This window comes from Bufo gargarizans, chromosome 6, assembly GCF_014858855.1.
Source record: "Bufo gargarizans isolate SCDJY-AF-19 chromosome 6, ASM1485885v1, whole genome shotgun sequence".
Lineage (NCBI taxonomy): Eukaryota > Metazoa > Chordata > Amphibia > Anura > Bufonidae > Bufo > Bufo gargarizans.
The window spans coordinates 26,567,197-26,584,776 of NC_058085.1; the positions used below are offsets into that span (position 1 = coordinate 26,567,197).

The window sequence follows — 17,580 nt, forward strand, 5'->3', positions numbered from 1 at the left end:
GCCTATTGTCTCAGGGGCCTGTTTGGCACCCACAAGTGTACAGGTTGAAGCTGGCAGCATGGAATCTGAAGAGCAGATACTAAGAGCAAGGGGCCTGTCAGAAAGAGTTAGAACAACCATGCTACAAAGTCACAAGAGGGTTACTTTTAACATCTACGGTAAGATTTGAAAGACATTCCGTTCCTGGTTTGTTTCTCTTCACAAAGAGTCAGTTTCCCCTTCTATTCAGGACATTCTAGATTTTCTGCAGGAAGGTTTTGACATGGGTCTCAGGCCCAGTACTATAAAAGTTCAGATTTCGGCTTTGAGTTGGTTTCTTGACTTCCCTCTAGCAGAGCACCATTGTATAAAAACATTTTCTCGTGCTATCTCCAGAATCCGGATATTTAAGAAAACCATATATTAGGATTCTGGATGACAGAGTAATCTTAAAATTGGACCCATCCTTTATGCCAAAAGTCGTTTTTGTACAGATCCGAAGAATGCAAAATAACAACGTTTTCATACTCTAGATGTTTGTCATTGAGTAATACAATATTTAGAAGTCACTCGTCTCTTCAGGAAAGATTCAGCTTTATTTGTACAATTCGCAGGGAAGAATACGTGAAAACAAGCTTCAAAATCCTCTATTGCAAGATGGATTAAATCAACAATCCAGCAAGTGTATACTTCCCAGAATAAAGACTGCCTATTCAAAGTCACAGCCCATTCTACTCAAGCATTGGCTGCTTCTTTGGGCGGAAAGAGCTAATGCCTCACTGGAACAAATCTGCAGGGCAGCTACCTGGTCTAGTTTTCAAAACTTCTACAGACTAGACCTATCTGCTAATAGAAACCTAGCCTTGGACGTAAAGTCCTACAGGCTGTGGTCCCTCCCTAAAAGTAGTTTATCTGGTATTGCTCCATGTGTTCTGTCATGGAGGACGTCCTGGAAAGTAGAATTTAGACTTACCAGTAAATAGTTATCCAAGAGTCTGACATGACAGCACCCTACTTATCCTTCCCTAAATATATATGGTTTATTACTTGGGAATTTGTGTAGATATATTTATATATGTTGCTTGACCGGTGTGATGACTTGTGGTGTTGGAGGGGAGGAAGGGGCTTTTAACCTCTGTGCTTCCTGTCCCTTTAGAGGTATATGAGCACAACCTCCATTCGTGCTGTCATGTTGGACTCCTGGAAAACCATGTACCAAAAAGTCTAAATTCTACTTTATGTATCGCCAACATATTCCACAGTGTTTTACAATTACCCGGATAACATAGGACTTGTAGAATCCTCCACTGCTCCAGCACTGAGGCTCCTGTGGTCTCCTTCTTCAGTCTGTTTACATCACTGCGGTGACAATATTGGTCGGAGCTCCGATGGCGGTATGTATATCACCTGACCATTAAGGCCTAGGATGGTCTATAGCGGTCACGTGCTGTTCATACTGGCATCACTGATGATGTCTTCTATTGGCTGTAGGGTCATGTAAAGGTTTGACATACCATGAAACTGCCTTGACCTCACACATGTTTCGATCACTATAAAAAGAGAAAACACAACATCTACAATTTATTATCTCCACCGATGTCTCCTCTTATTATCTCCAGTAATGGAATTGTACATGGTATTTTCAGTTTACATCTTCTCTCCATTCAGGTTCCTACAATATTGGATCCACTCAGTGGATATCTTCTATATAAGACCCTTCTCCCGATTGACCCATCAAGGATGGATAGGGACAGGGACAAGATGGTGGAGAGGATAATAAATCTCACCCTAGAGATCCTCTTCCGGCTTACTGGAGAGGTGAGGGATTCTGATGTCACAATACATTATCTTATCTATGTTACTAACAGATGGATGTGAAGGGACTGGAGAGGTGAGGGACTCTGTAGATGTATGGAGTGATATTTATTACTGTGTCTCTCCATAACCAGGACTACACAGTAGTGAAGAAGACCTCTAGTGAGCGCTGTCAGGACCCTGTGTCTGAAGGATGGGGAAGAACCCTGAGCCCAATCATGGGGCCTCCACATCACCTCCTGATCCATGAGAAAATCAATAGAGAGAAGATCCTAGAACTCACCAACAAGATGACTGAGCTGCTGACTGGAGAGGTGACACTGCTGGGAATGCTGGGACATTATACAGGAACGCTAGGAAGGGATCTGGGTGATGACTGTATCATTGTGTTGTCAGGTTCCTATAAGGTGTCAGGATGTCACCGTCTATTTCTCAATGGAAGAGTGGAAGTATTTAGAAGAACACAAAGATCAGTACAAGGACGTCATGATGGAGGATCACCGGCCCCTCACATCACCAGGTAATAGACATGACTAAATACACATGTCCTCTCATTATCTGTATGTAAGGAATGAATTCAGTCACTGGATGTGTTTCCTACAGTTAAGGAAGAGAGAAGAACACCGGAGAGATGTCCCAGTCCTCTTCGTCTACAGGATGGCTCAGAAGAACATCACAATGTCCCACAGGATGATCAGGTCGATGGTGATAAGATCTCATGAAATGTCCCCTATGATCTGTAGAAGGCTGTGAAGATCTTGTGTTCAGTCTTGTTTTATCCACCAGTTGTATATGTTTTATCCTTGTATAATGAGTAAGGTGGAGATGGCAGGATTACAGCTGACCATAGACATTACATGTTGTCTGGATCTTCTCACAATTTTCTGCCTGTACAGACTTTTAAGATGGCCTCTTCTGTGAACTGCTGCAGATCTTTTGTGGTTGCACAAGAGTAGCAGAACAGTTTGCCCTGGGGTCCTTAGAACTTTGGTTAAGCCACTGTGTCCTTATGCTATAAATATAAGCATGGTGTTCTAGTGGTGATAATCAGTTCTCACCTCTCCTGTGTTCTCACCTGTCCCTTATACTAGGTACAGTATCTTCATGCCTGCAGCCATCCCAAAACTTTTAGATAGAACAGGAAGACAGCACTAAAGGGTTTGTTAAAGGGTTTCTACCACTTCGGTGTCACATATTTAGCTGTCAGACACTAGCGATCCGCTATTGTCTGCTCTGCCCAACCATCCTAATATAATTGCTTTTGGGGCAGCCGTTTTGCTAAAAAAAGAACTTTTATTAATATGCTAATGAGCCTCTAGGTGCTATGGGGGCGTCATTAGCACCTAGAGGCTCCGTCTACCTTCAGAAACTGCCGCCGCCCAGCGCGTCCCTCCAGCCCGCCCATCTCCTCCTGAATGCGATCCTCCTTGTGAGCGTATGTATTCTGCGCATGCGCAGTGAATGTCTGACCGCTTCCTTGCTCAGACATCTCCACTGCGCCTGCGCGATGACGCCATAGTGCTCCGAGGAACAGGCGCAGTGGAGATGTCTGAGCAGGGAAGTTGTCAGACATTCACTGCGCATGCGCCGAATACAGGCGCTCACAAGGAGGATCGCATTCAGGAGGAGATGGGCGGGCTGGAGGGACGCGCTGGGCGGCGGCAGTTTCTGAAGGTAGACGGAGCCTCTAGGTGCTAATGACGCCCCCATAGCACCTAGAGGCTCATTAGCATATTAATAAAAGTTCTTTTTTTAGCAAAACGGCTGCTCCAAAAGCAATTATATTAGGATGGTTGGGCAGAGCAGACACTAGCGGATCGCTAGTGTCTGACAGCTAAATATGTGACACCGAAGTGGTAGAAACCCTTTAAGGAATAAGTAACTTTTTACATGTGTCCGCAGCCTCTACTATGGAAAGAGTCATAGGTATCTGCTACCCTTAGCTCTGGTTATGTGTGTCCATCTTCCAGTAAATGTTGTTTGCTTCCTCGCCGGCACAGGCATGGTCATCTGCTTTACTGCAGCCAATGACTGGCTTCAGAGGTCATGTGTCTCTTGTAGACATGTTACCCCTGAATCCAGTCATTGGCTGCAGCAGAGCAAATAATTATGCCCATTCCGAGGATGTAAATAAGCCATCGACCGAGAGAACTTTGGTTTACCGGTTTTACAGCCCTGGGGCAGCCAGCAACGGCAGCAGGTGCACAAACAATGTACCTTAAAGGGACACTGACAGGCCCAATAACCATAATTAGCTGTACATATCCATGCACAGGTCTTCTAATGTGCATTAAAAACATATAAGTATCCCCCCTGTCCACATTATGAATACAGTTAACTCACGTTTTATAACCTGAACTAATCGCTGTTCTTTCTGCCCAAGGGGCGGGGTTTCAGCTTCTCTTGCGCCCAGCCAGCATCAGCCCAACCGCCGTTTTTGAAGCACCGCCCAGCTCATCAATATTCACTTAGCTGGGCGGCTTCTGCAGTCCGCGACCTTCCGAGATCCGGCGCATGCCCAATAGAAAGCTATGGGCATCGGACTCGCTTTCAGCTTCTGCGCATGCGCCCGCCACCCATAGCTTTCTATTGGGCATGCGCCGGATCTCGGAAGGTCGGGGACTGCAGAAGCCGCCCAGCTAAGTGAATATTGATGAGCTGGGCGGTGCTTCAGAAACGGCGGTTGGGCTGATGCTGGCTGGGCGCAAGAGAAGCTGAAACCCCGCCCCTTGGGCAGAAAGAACAGCGATTAGTTCAGGTTATAAAACGTGAGTTAACTGTATTCATAATGTGGACAGGGGGGATACTTATGTTTTTAATGCACATTAGAAGACCTGTGCATGCATATGTACAGCTAATTATGGTTATTGGGCCTGTCAGTGTCCCTTTAATGTTATATACACACAATGTAATGTTAGGGATGGAATATAAGGGCTACTCTCCCTGCATTGTAAACTGGTTGGAATAATGAAGCAATCAGATTGGATTTATACAGGAGACCTGCAGATATTTGGGTCAGATAAGTCCTGATGTCCGGTCATTTTTGGTCATCATTCTAATTACTGATCTTTTCAGGTCATATAAAACCTTCCACACGACTTCTCCAACCGTCTCATGACTTCTACAATATTTCTTTCACAGCTTGTGAATCCGGGTGAAGATCTGAACAATATTAATCCTACAGAGACCTATGTGAGGGGTGATGAGCAGAGTACAGAGGACATTCCTGCAGATAACCGCCCAGGTGAGTAGTGACCACTAGTGATCAGCGGCAGGGGCAATATTTGAATTTGTGATTATTTTCTTGATTGTGAAAATTGCTAAATGTAATATTCTGATCCCGGTCAAGACAATCTTCTGAACTCCAAACTGAATGTCAGAATGGGAAAGAAAGGGTAGGCTACAACAGCAGAAGACCCCACCGGGTACCACTCATCTCCACTACAAATAGGAAAAAGAGGCTACAATTTGCACAAGCTCACCAAAATTGGACTGTTGAAGACTGGAAAAATGTTGCCTGGTCTGATGAGTCTCGATTTCTGTTGAGACATTCAAATGGTAGAGTCCGAATTTGGCGTAAACAGAATGAGAACATGTATCCATCATAGAAACATAGAAACCTAGAATGTGTCGGCAGATAAGAACCATTTGGCCCATCTAGTCTGCCCAATATATCTGAATCCTATGAATAGTCCCTGGCCCTATCTTATATGAAGGATAGCCTTATGCCTATCCCATGCATGCTTAAACTCCTCGACTGTATTTGCAGCTACCACTTCTGCAGGAAGGCTATTCCATGCATCCACTACTCTCTCAGTAAAGTAATACTTCCTGATATTACTTTTAAACCTTTGCCCCTCTAATTTAAAACTGTGTCCTCTTGTAGCAGTTTTTCTTCTTTTAAATATGCTCTCCTCCTTTACCGAGTTGATTCCCTTTATGTATTTAAAAGTTTCTATCATATCCCCTCGGTCTCTTCTTTCTTCCAAGCTATACATGTTAAGGTCTTTTAACCTTTCCTGGTAAGTTTTATCCTGCAATCCATGTACTAGTTTAGTAGCTCTTCTCTGAACTCTCTCTAGAGTATCTATATCCTTCTGGAGATATGGCCTCCAGTACTGCGCACAATACTCCAAGTGAGGTCTCACCAGTGTTCTGTACAGCGGCATAAGCACTTCACTCTTTCTACTGCTTATACCTCTCCCTATACATCCAAGCATTCTGCTGGCATTTCGTGCTGCTTTATTACATTGTCTTCCCACCTTTAAGTCTTCTGAAATAATTACTCCTAAATCCCTTTCCTCAGATACTGAGGTCAGGACTGTGTCAAATATTCTATATTCTGCCCTTGGGTTTTTACGCCCCAGGTGCATTATCTTGCACTTATCCACATTAAATTTCAGTTGCCATTCTTCTAGTTTTCCTAAATCCTTTTCCATTTGGCGTTTCCCTCCAGGAACATCAACCCTGTTACATGTCTTTGTGTCATCAGCAAAAAGACAAACCTTACCATCGAGGCCTTTTGCAATATCACTTATGAAGATATTAAACAAAATTGGTCCCAGTACAGATCCCTGTGGAATCCCACTGGTAACATGACCTTGTTTTGAATGTTCTCCATTGACTACAACCCTCTGTTGTCTGTCACTCAGCCACTGCCTAATCCACTCAACAATATGGGAGTCCATGCTCAATGACTGCAGTTTATTGATAAGTCTTCTATGTGGGACAGTGTCAAAAGCCTTACTAAAATCTAGATATGCGATGTCTACTGCACCTCCACCGTCTATTATTTTAGTCACCCAGTCAAAAAAATCTATAAGATTTGTTTGACATGATCTCCCTGAAGTAAACCCATGTTGTTTTTCATCTTGCAATCCATGGGATTTTAGATGTTCCACAATCCTATCCTTTAATAGGGTTTCCATTAATTTGCCTACTATTGATGTCAGACTCACTGGTCTATAGTTGCTCGATTCCTCCTTACTACCTTTCTTGTGAATGGGCACGACATTTGCCAATTTCCAATCTTCCGGGACGACTCCTGTTACAACTTGTATTAGGTTAGATTTAATGCTATCTTTCACATACAGGGCCACTCCTCCTCCTTTCTTGCCTTCTCTGTCTCTTCTGTATAAAGAGTACCCTGGTATGGTTATGTCCCAGTCATTTCTTTCATTAAACCATGTCTCCGTAACAGCCACTAAATCTACATTCTCAGATGCCATTATTGACCCAAGTTCATTGATTTTTTTACCTAAACTGTGAGCATTTGTAGAGAGGACTCGGAGCTTATTTCTTACCCTCTGTGCTTCTGACCTGTTCTGGCATTGTTTCGGGGGGCAATTGGACTCTTTTATTTTCACTCTTTTGCCCCCCCCTTCCTAGTTTAAATACTCTTTCGCAAATTCTTGGAGTTGTTCACTAAGTACATTTGTTCCTTTGAGAGAAAGATGCAAACCATCATGCCTTGTTACCACTGTGCAGGCTGGTGGTGGTGGTGTAATGGTGTGGGGGATGTTTTCTGGGCACACTTTAAGCCCCTTAGTGCCAATTGGCCATCGTTTAAATGCCACGGGCTACCTGAGCATTGTTTCTGACCATGTCCATCCCTTCGTGACCACCATGTACCCATCCTCTGATGGCTACTTCCAGCAGGATAATGCACCATGTCACAAAGCTCAAATAATTTCAAATTGGTTTCTTGAACATGACAATGAGTTCACTGTACTAAAATGGCCCCCACGGTCACCAGATCTCAACCCAATAGAGTATCTTTGGGATGTGGTTGAACGGGAGCTTCGTGCCCTGGATGTGCATCCCTCAAATCTCGATCAACTGCAAGATGCTATCCTATCAATATGGGCCAACATTTCTAAAGAATGCTATCAGCACCTTGTTCAATCAATGCCAAGTAGAATTAAGGCAGTTCCGAAGGCAAAAGGGGGTCCAACACCGTATTAGTATGGTGTTCCTAATAATTCTTTAAGGGTTTCTACCACTTCAGTTTGACCAAATTAGCTTTCAGACACTAGCGATCTGCTAGTGTCTGATCTCCATAACCATGCAATTCTTAGAGCTTTGTGTGGAGCTGTTTCATTAAAAAACGAACTTTTATTCCTATGCAAATGGTCCTCTAGGTGCTATGGGGGTGTCTTTTCAGCACCTAGACGCTCGGTCTACTCACACTGTATGCCCGCCCATCTCGTCTTGAATGCCTGCCTCCATCACAGCCTTCGGAGAAATTCACGCGCCTCAAACTGAAGCATTGCCATGTTGTCTTAAAGCTGATGAGCTTGGGCGAGAGAAGCTACATAGATCAGTTGGTGCCTTTATACCGTTTGAATTCCACCATACATATGCTAAAGCGTTGCTATGAGCAGCGTAAAGAGATTAATGATTTACATGATGCATCAGACCACCACAGCAGAGCATATGTGATTTTGAGCGCAGGCAGTGGGCTCATCAGGGCCATGTGTAGCATACTCAACCCTTTCAAAGAGGCCACCAGAGTTAGGGACAAGCATTAACATGGCATCATCCTAATATTTGTATTTGTACTAATGCTCACGCTGATGCGGAAGAACAACAACCTCCACAGTTTCCTGGGGATCCTCTAACTAACTAATTGGAACCTGGACGGACAAAGTCGCATATAGGAGGAAGTGGAGGAGGAGAAGTTTGTGGTGCAGTGGGACATGGAGTTTTCCCAGGCACAGCTAGGGAAGGAGGTTGGTGCTCGGTATGATAGATATGCTGATGATAATGATGACGTTGGCCATGACCAACCATTGCACTGGGGTCTTAAAGGGAACCTGTCACCATGTTCTGACATATAAAACCGAATGTACCATAATGCTTTGTTCACCCTGATTTTTCCCAGCGATCAATCCATAATCTTCTCAGGACAAACCTGTCCTATTTTATCGCCCTATAAACCTTTCCGGCCTTTTATGCTAATTAACGTAAACGAATCATATCTTACTTGTTTGAAATGAGAAGAGTCATATTTTCCCGGAGTCAAGCACCTCATCTCCGCCTAAGAAACGCTCCTATAGGATAAGATCTTGCGCATGCGCAATATTCATTTTGGGCAGAGCTCCGTTGCATAAGTATTTTAAAGTGGATATTTGGGAATATTCCAGCACGTAGTGGCATGGGGGGGGGGGGGACATGCATTAAACTATCTGATTGGCCTAACAAATAAAGGGCAAGTGCACGATTTCGGACTAGATTACAAGCAGTGAGGGCAGAAATCGGCTGTAAAAGTTTAGGAGGCGGAAAATAGGCTATGATGGTGTGAGGGGAAGGAATAATTTATGTAAATGAGCCTAACGGTGGTAAAGATTTATAGGGCGATAAAATAGGAAAGGTTAGTCCTGAGAAGATTATGGATTGATCTCTAGGAACTATTAGGGTAACCAAGCATTAAGGTACATTCAGTTTTATATGTCAGAACATGGTGACAGGTTCCCTTTAAAGTACTGGGTCCTCAGGCATGCTGGTGAGCATGACAAACTGCATGCTTGGTTGCCTACATGCTGGCAAGCATGCGGTTAGCATCAAGCAAGGTGATGACTACTTGATGGCTTTACTTTTAGATCATTGCAATCAAAGCAAAAAGGGGAGAAGGTTTTATTGATGCCTGTCATCTGCATTTCTGTCCAGGAGTCCCATCTTCAACCTGGTCAGAGACCTCCCGCCCTCTCTGGTGGTGCTATCCCTACAATAAGTCTCAGAAGGCATAGCAGCAGCAGCAGCAGCCAATATAGTTTTATTAATGTGATGGAAGTTTTTTTAAGTGCTGTGCCAACCTGACACATATCAGCAAAAGGACAAGCATTGCCCGAACAACCGGGTTCAGTCGTACCTGGACTGTGCCCTTTCTTCTGCACATAGCCTGTCCTCTGACTCCATGGACTTTTGGGAGGGAGATTGGAACAGTGGCCAGAACTGGCCCAGTTTGATATGTGTGCTGTCTTGTCCAGCCTCCAGTGCAGGGTATTCAGTGTGACAGGTGGCATCGTCACACACCTCCAGTTGATGCCAAGGAGTAGATCTGGAAGAGAGTGATACACAGATTATCAGGCCAATGGGAGCAGATTCGATTCTGGTCGAATTTATTTGTTCTCTCTTCTGACTGATTCTTCTGAATTACACCTGAAATGTATTTCAAGAAATCGGTCTCTCTCTAGTGATATACTTTTCATAATCTTTGGATGATGTGTACAGTATATATGAATCGCAAGTACTTAGAGGGGTTGTCTCATCTGAGACAATGGTGGCATATCACTAGGATATGCCCCCATTGTCTGATTAGGTGCGGGTCCAACTGTTGGGACCCCCACCTATATAATAAACGGAGCGGGCCAAAGTGGTGGCTGGAGGACTCTGGTCCAGCCACCATCAAGCACTCTTCCCATAGAAGTGAATGGGAGCGCACCGTGCATGACCAGTCACCATTCACATTCACTTCTATGGGCCTGACGGAAATTGCCCAACCAGTGCTACACGTGCACAGTGCACCCTCTACCACTTTCGGGGCTCCGTTTAGGAGATAGATGCGGGTCCCAGCGGTGGGAACCACACCTACCAGACAATAGTGGCATATCCTAGCAAATTGCCCCCATCGTCTCAGATGAGGCAACCCCTTTAATATAAATGCATGAAAAAAGGAAGATGTTATGGAGCGTGCCATGCAGTTTGTTTACTTGACAGTGACAGGACTGAGATTTGGAGAGTCCTCGGTGTGCACAGTGTCCTAGCTGCAGTGATGATGTTCGGGTCACAGGATTATTCTTTGGCGCTATATGTAGTTTGTTTAATCGAGAAAGGCTGCAGGATAAGGCTACGTTCACACAACAGTGAAGCTACATTTACACAACAGTGAAAAATTGCACACAGCTGGTTTTAAAATAAATTTAAGTCAATGGCGCTATTCACATGGCCATTTTTTTTTTTTTTAAGGCGAGTGAATGGTGGTTTTGAAAAATGGGACATGTCCTATTTGTGGCCGTTTTCACTGCCAGATGGGACCGTTTTAAACCAATGGGACCGTTTTTTAATGGCCACTAGGCAAGAGAGCATCCATGTAATGGCTGTTTTAACTCCTTAGTGACCACCCATACGTGTTTTTACTGATGTAAACAAAGGAGGTTTTAGCTAAACGGCTGGCTTTAATCAATCATTACATGTACTTAAAATGGTGCATTAAAAACTATAACTTGTACTGCAAAAAAATAAGACCTCATACAAGTACATTTATGAAAAAACAAAAAAAAGTTCTAGCTCTTGGAATGCAATTTTAAAAAAATGTGCTTGGTCGCTAAGATGGGTACAGTAGTGGAAAATGGCCTTTTAGGGGTTAAAATAAAAATACATTGCCTTATCCGCTTGCACACACAAGGCAGTCTCTCTTGGTGCTGAAGGACCTGTGCTACCTACTTGATGATGATATCACAGAAAAATATAGCTACCTGTTTTAAAATTTAACTTTTACTAAATGATATTTTAAAAGAGCATCATTCCAAATATTCCATGATATTATATTTGTAGGCCAGACTAAAGATGAAGCGAAACCCACCTTTAGCATCAGGGTAACAAAAATACTTTGTTGGTAAGAAGGTAGAGAAGGAAATTGCACTTACGATTTGAAGATGTTCTTGTAAGATAGATGTAATACGGGTGCGATCTGAAGGTTAGATATCCTTATAGGTACCTGGTAACTAAACCCTTTACTTACCCCTACATGACCCTAAGATGCTTTCTCACAGTGGGCTGCTTGTTTTGAGGACAAGGTAGATTGTCCTATAAATGATGGTGAAAATGTCCCGACGCGTTTCCCCAAGTAAAGACTTGGTTCGTCAGGGGACTTTATATTAGATTTTCATAGCTGAAGGATGGTGGCTAAAAGTTCTGGCGGTAACAGAGGCTGATGATATGCAACCTCTTGTATATTGGGGCAGAGTTTAAATAGCGAGCTTTTGGTGCCACATGTTTAGTAACGCCCCCTATGACTCATGGATGAGTGATGCCTCAGTGGGTGTGTTACTATGCCGGTGTTCTCATTGGTGTTAGAACTAGGTACCACGAAGGTGACGTACGTGTTAGCCGGCCCCGCTGTTTTCTATTACTCCGATACCCTAAGTCACATCCGGTCATGTGATCAGAAGTTTTGGTCATCATGTGATCGCTACTTCCTGTCTGTGGAACGCAAACAGATGCCGTTGGTTGTTTATGGAACGCATCGCCTAATACTGATTTTTGTTTCCTCTCAGATCACTTGGGTATTTGAATAATATTCTCTTATAATTACTATAAGATAGTACTCTGCAACTAGATGCCAATAAAATAAATTAAATTGGAATAAAGATGTTTAATCGGTGTCTTGGTTTGATAACAGGGGAGGGGGGGGCGGGGGGGAGTGATGAGATGTGTAAGACTTTTAAACCTATTCTGGCTCTGATATAATCTGGATTCCTAGTCATATCTATTTTGTTAATGGATCCCATGTCTATAGTTACAAGACTAGAGGCATTACTGAAAAGGAGGGAGGAGTTAATTTAAATGAAGCATGTGTAGGAGATTTGTTCGTCGAGTCCCTGGGGGTGGATGGTTCTTAATCTATAGATCTACTGGGCTTCTTTTCTCAAGATTCTGTTATCCCAGTCTCCACCCCTGGGTGACTGTCTGACCACCTTAACCACTTGAAATTTCAATGTTTTTGCATCCCCACTATGATATTCATTAACATGGCGTGCTACTTGATGATGACATCACCATGCTCTCCCAGCATTATTGCTTAGGAGCTCATGGTGACATCATCCCACTGAGAGTGTAGGTCCTTTAGCACCAAATGAAGAGCGACCGTCTCTGCGCGTGCAAGTGGATGATTAATAATCATTACTGATGGAGGCCACCCTGGGGAACATTACTAACTGGGGCCACTATGGGGGACATTTATGTGCGGATAGTAACGCACCAATTTAACTAATTGCCAGGTACTTTGTTTGTGTATATATATATGCCTGGTATGTTAACATTATTTTATTACCCTTGCTCCTGAAAAAGGGGAAACTTCTATCCCCGAAACGTGTTGAGCCACATATTAATTAAAGGTGATTTGATCACAAGCGCTGTTGTCCTGCTGCCATCATTCACTGTGATTCTACAAGCGATCCTGGCCGGGGGGGGGGGGGGGTACTCGTCACAGGTGTTATGTGCTTATCCTGTCGACGGCCCCCCAGTAAAGTAAGTGCTTTGTTGGATGTTATCAGTTCATTTTAACCTAATGTATTTGTTGGATGTCATCCATCCATTTTTAATCTACATTGTGTCAAATCAATACCACTCTTTATATTTTTATATTTTATTATAACATGACAGTGAACTAATACAATTTTATATATGTCACATATGTATTATTTGAGACTTCCCACCACACACTAGTGGACTTTGGGACTGTTTTGTCATATTAATCCCTTCGCCGTGTACTACTCAACTACCGGGACAGTACTACCCTACCCTCCTCCTTTTCCGCCACCCCTTGGTCAGTTGAACCCCATCAGCTCACATCTCCTTTTCCTATCATACTGTTGTTTGAGTGCCTTTATTGGACACTATTTTAGCCGCCTTCCTTGCGTCAGTTAGACCTTTTGCTTTATCACCCTTACCACCATTGTCGGCGCCCGTTTTCACACACTCTAGGGATTCATCCTGATCCCTTAGTGGTTGAACTAACTTCCTCTTTTTTTCCTTTTTGTTTTACATTTATGTATACTGCAGGGGTTGGTAATTAAATTAAAAAAACAAATAAAAATCATGTAAAGAATCATCAAATAATGGCCGATAAAAATGGATGCAAAACGTCCAGACAACCAGGGACATGAAAAACTGAGTGTGTTCGTTTTTGTGGCCTTTTTTCATTGTTGTTTGAATGTAGCCTTAAGAGGTGTGGAAATTAGCTTTGGTAGAGGCAGGATTGGCCGGCTGGCGGACAGCCAGAGACAGTGACACACAGGGTGAAGTCCAAACAAAGTTCAACTTTATTGTGGTTTCAACGGCAAAACAAAGGTCCTTTACATTTCAGGCAAAAACACTAAACAAATCCTGCTTGTCTGAGCACTACCTAGACAGTGATTTAATAACTGTCTTAAATACAGTACTGTCAGCACTGAAGTTCACCACAGCAAGCTACTCACAAGCACCAGCATATCAGTTCCAATATAGTCCAGCTCTCAGGCCCAGACTCTCTGCCCTGCCCTCTTTAAGCTAGTGGAGCTAATCAGAGACAGTAGGCTAGATCCCTTACCAGAGGTGGACTGCGGGTTGGGGAACCCACCCAACTCTTCCTCAATCCAAAATTCTAGGCCCTATGCTGGCCTTTCTACAAAGCCACCTCAGGAAAGCTTGGGCTTTCCGCTACATACTGGGCATTCCCTGGAGCTTAATCTGCATATGACAAGATTCTGGGGGGGAAAATACCTGCCATCAATCACTTGGCCTGTCACTGTCTCACAGAGGTCATACAAAAAAGTCTCGACACTAAACACCAGATATTTCCAACCAATAAAGACCCCAAGTGACTAACTGTGCATATTATCAATAGTAATTTATATCTCAAGGAAAAAAATACATGTTGAGGAGCTCCCCAATGGCTCCCTCCAAGTCCAGCTGCTGTATCTGTCATCCATTATAGCCCAGGTGTCATTCCCCGGCCTGCACTCTCCCCAGCAGCAGGTTTGATACAGTGATTTCATTGTACCTGCTGGGCTGAGAGGGAGAGCGCACAGACCTGAGAAAACCCCTAGCCTGTGCGCTCTCCGCGGCTCAGCAGGAGAGATGACATCATCACATCATGTCTGCTGCTGGGAAGAGCATGATGTGCTTAGTATTACTTTTTTAACTTTATTCATAGTACAGCAGCTTCACTGATATAAAGGGGACACTAAGGGGCAGCACTACTGCAGGGGGTGCACAACAGGGGCATAACTACTGTGTGGGGGCACTAAGGGGACATCAGTACTGTGAAGAGGGCACTAAGGGGGAATTCCACTGTGAGAGGGACACTGAGGGGAGATAACTAGTGTGTGGGGAACTAAAGGGGTATTCATCGCCTCTTGTCCAGCTCTAGGAAATGTTTTATTTATAAATGACTAATTGGTTAGGTGTTGCATGGAAGTTGCTCAAGGTGAGGGCCAACCATTTCTAGTTATGCTCCTTGGTCTACTATTAGATTGTAATCTGTTTGGCCAACACTGTTTTAGTCAATTGAAACTTGAATTTTACGCCATGCCTTGTTCTTTCTGTGGATTTTTTTTTTATATGGAAAAGTTATAAAATCAATAATAAAATGTTTTATTCTTGGCAGATGACTGTACCAGGAACTCAGAGAAACATCTGATATCTTTACATTTTGAAGTAGATGATTGTGGTATCATACAAGATAAAGAGCATGCCGATATCCAAGATATACCCTCATCCAATCACAGTAACAATGTATCATTTGATCATTTTAAACAGGTCCAATCTTCTGATTCATCACAGACTGTAGCACAAAATAAAAATCGCATAAGAGGTGTTAAACATCAAACAGCTCACATAAGAGGGAAGCCCGTTTCATGTTCAGAATGTGGGAAATATTTTAGAGATAAATCAGCTCTTGTTATACATCAGAGAAATCACACAGGGGAGAAGCCATTTTCATGTTCAGAATGTGGGAAATGTTTTAAGCATAAATCAGCTCTTGGTATTCACCAGAGAATTCACACAGGAGAGAAGCTATATTCATGTTCAGAATGTGGAAAATGTTTTAGATTTAAATCGGATATTGCTAGACATGAGAGAATTCACACAGGGGAGAAGCCAGTTTCATGTTCAGAATGTGGGAAATATTTTAGAGATAAATCAGCTCTTGTTGTACATCAGAGAAATCACACAGGGGAGAAGCCATTTTCATGTTCAGAATGTGGGAAATGTTTTCACTGTAATTCATCTCTTCTTAAACATCTGAGAATTCACACAGGGGAGAAGCCATTTTCATGTTCAGAATGTGGTAAATGTTTTAACTGTAGTTCATCTCTTGTTACACATCAGAGAATTCACACAGGGGAGAATCCATTTTCATGTTCAGAATGTGGGAAATGTTTTAAGCATAAATCATCTCTTGTTATACATCAGAGAAATCACACAGGGGAGAAGCCATTTTCATGTTCAGAATGTGGGAAATGTTTTCACTGTAATTCATCGCTTCTTAAACATCAGAAAATTCATACAGGGGAGAAGCCATATTCATGTTCAGAATGTGGAAAATGTTTTAACCATAAATCAGATCTTGTTGTTCATCAGAGAAGTCACACAGGAGAGAAACCATATTTATGTTCAGAATGTGGGAAATGTTTTCACTGTAATTCATCGCTTCTTAAACATCAGAGAATTCACACAAAACAGAAGCCATATCCATGTTCAGAATGTGGGAAATGTTTTCACTCTAATTCATCGCTTCTTAAACATCAGAGAATTCACACAGGGGCAAAGCCATATTCATGTTCAGAATGTGGAAAATGTTTCAACCAAAAATCTGATCTTGTTATTCATCAGAGAAGTCACACAGGAGAGAAACCATATTCATGTTCAGAATGTGGGAAATGTTTTCACTGTAATTCATTGCTTCTTAGACATCAGAGAAGTCACACAAAAGAGAAGCCATTTTCATGTTCAGAATGTGGGAAATGTTTTAACCATAAATCAGATCTTGTTGTTCATCAGACAATTCACACAGAAGAGAAGCGATAATCATGCTTAGCCCACTAGTGACCACTTTTTTTTTTCTTTTTTTTTTTTTGTGGTCACTGGCTTTATTCCATCAGATACTCCTTTTTACAGGGAGATAAAACAGCACCTTGCTTTCAGTTAGCTGAAGGCTTGGATTGATTGTTGGGACCACTGTGAGAGCTCCCCAAACACAAATAGTTTCCTGTATTGAATGAATACTGGTAATATTTTTTATTTATCTTCTCTAAACACAAATGTTTGGTGAGAGGAAGGAAAAAAACCTCTAGTTTCCCAAAGCTACCACCCAGACTGTGATCAGTATGGGGACCCTCCATTCCTGTAAAACTGCAAATACAGGGGCCTATGGGAAAGTCCAAAAATAGAGCTAGATTCCCACAAGAGCTGGTGTCCAGATGTGGAAAAAGGGGCGTCATTCACACTTGTAAATGATCAGTTACTTGCAGTCAAGTGGAATGACAGAGAGGATGTCTACGGGCTATATCCACTGAGCATGAGGACAGCTCATGGGTAGTAATAGAGAAAGGGGCAACCATTGATAAGAGTATGTCTGTCTGCATGACACATCGTAAATCTATGGGAGTAGTGTGTCTTTCAATCATACCTAGTGAAGCACAAAACCAGGGCCTGGGGTAGTGATCCTTTACTGTTCTTATGGATGGTTTTGGACACTCCCCCTTAATATATTATGTCGGTGGTTGCCTGTGCACATAGTGGGTTCGACCTTGCCAGGCAGGGGCCGTTATGCTGCACAAGCATCACTTGCCACATTTGGATACCCTAGTTATAAACAAAATTGCTAAATAAAATAAAAATGTATAAAATAAAAAATATATTTTAAAAGTTAAGACTTTAGCCAATATATTCCAGTAAGGAACATATCAGAGCCCAAGGCACCCCGTCAAGGTATTTTAGTGTGGGGTTTTGAGCAGCGGATCACATGCGGAGGGATTGCTCCCCCGGGTATGTCCAATATCTTATCGCTGTGAGACCTCA

At 42.9% G+C, this 17,580-nt stretch overlaps 1 protein-coding gene across 1 annotated transcript in view; it reads left to right on the forward strand.

Moving 5' to 3' along the window:
- Positions 1 to 16,685, forward strand: part of LOC122940414 (zinc finger protein 260-like) — a 492,103-nt gene extending 475,418 nt beyond the window's left edge. The window contains exon 5 of the mRNA XM_044297085.1: positions 15,695 to 16,685. Coding sequence (XP_044153020.1) covers positions 15,695 to 16,587 — 893 coding nt within the window. The 3' untranslated portion in view covers positions 16,588 to 16,685. The remainder of the gene's footprint in view (positions 1 to 15,694) is intronic.
- The last annotated feature ends 895 nt before the right edge of the window (positions 16,686 to 17,580 follow it).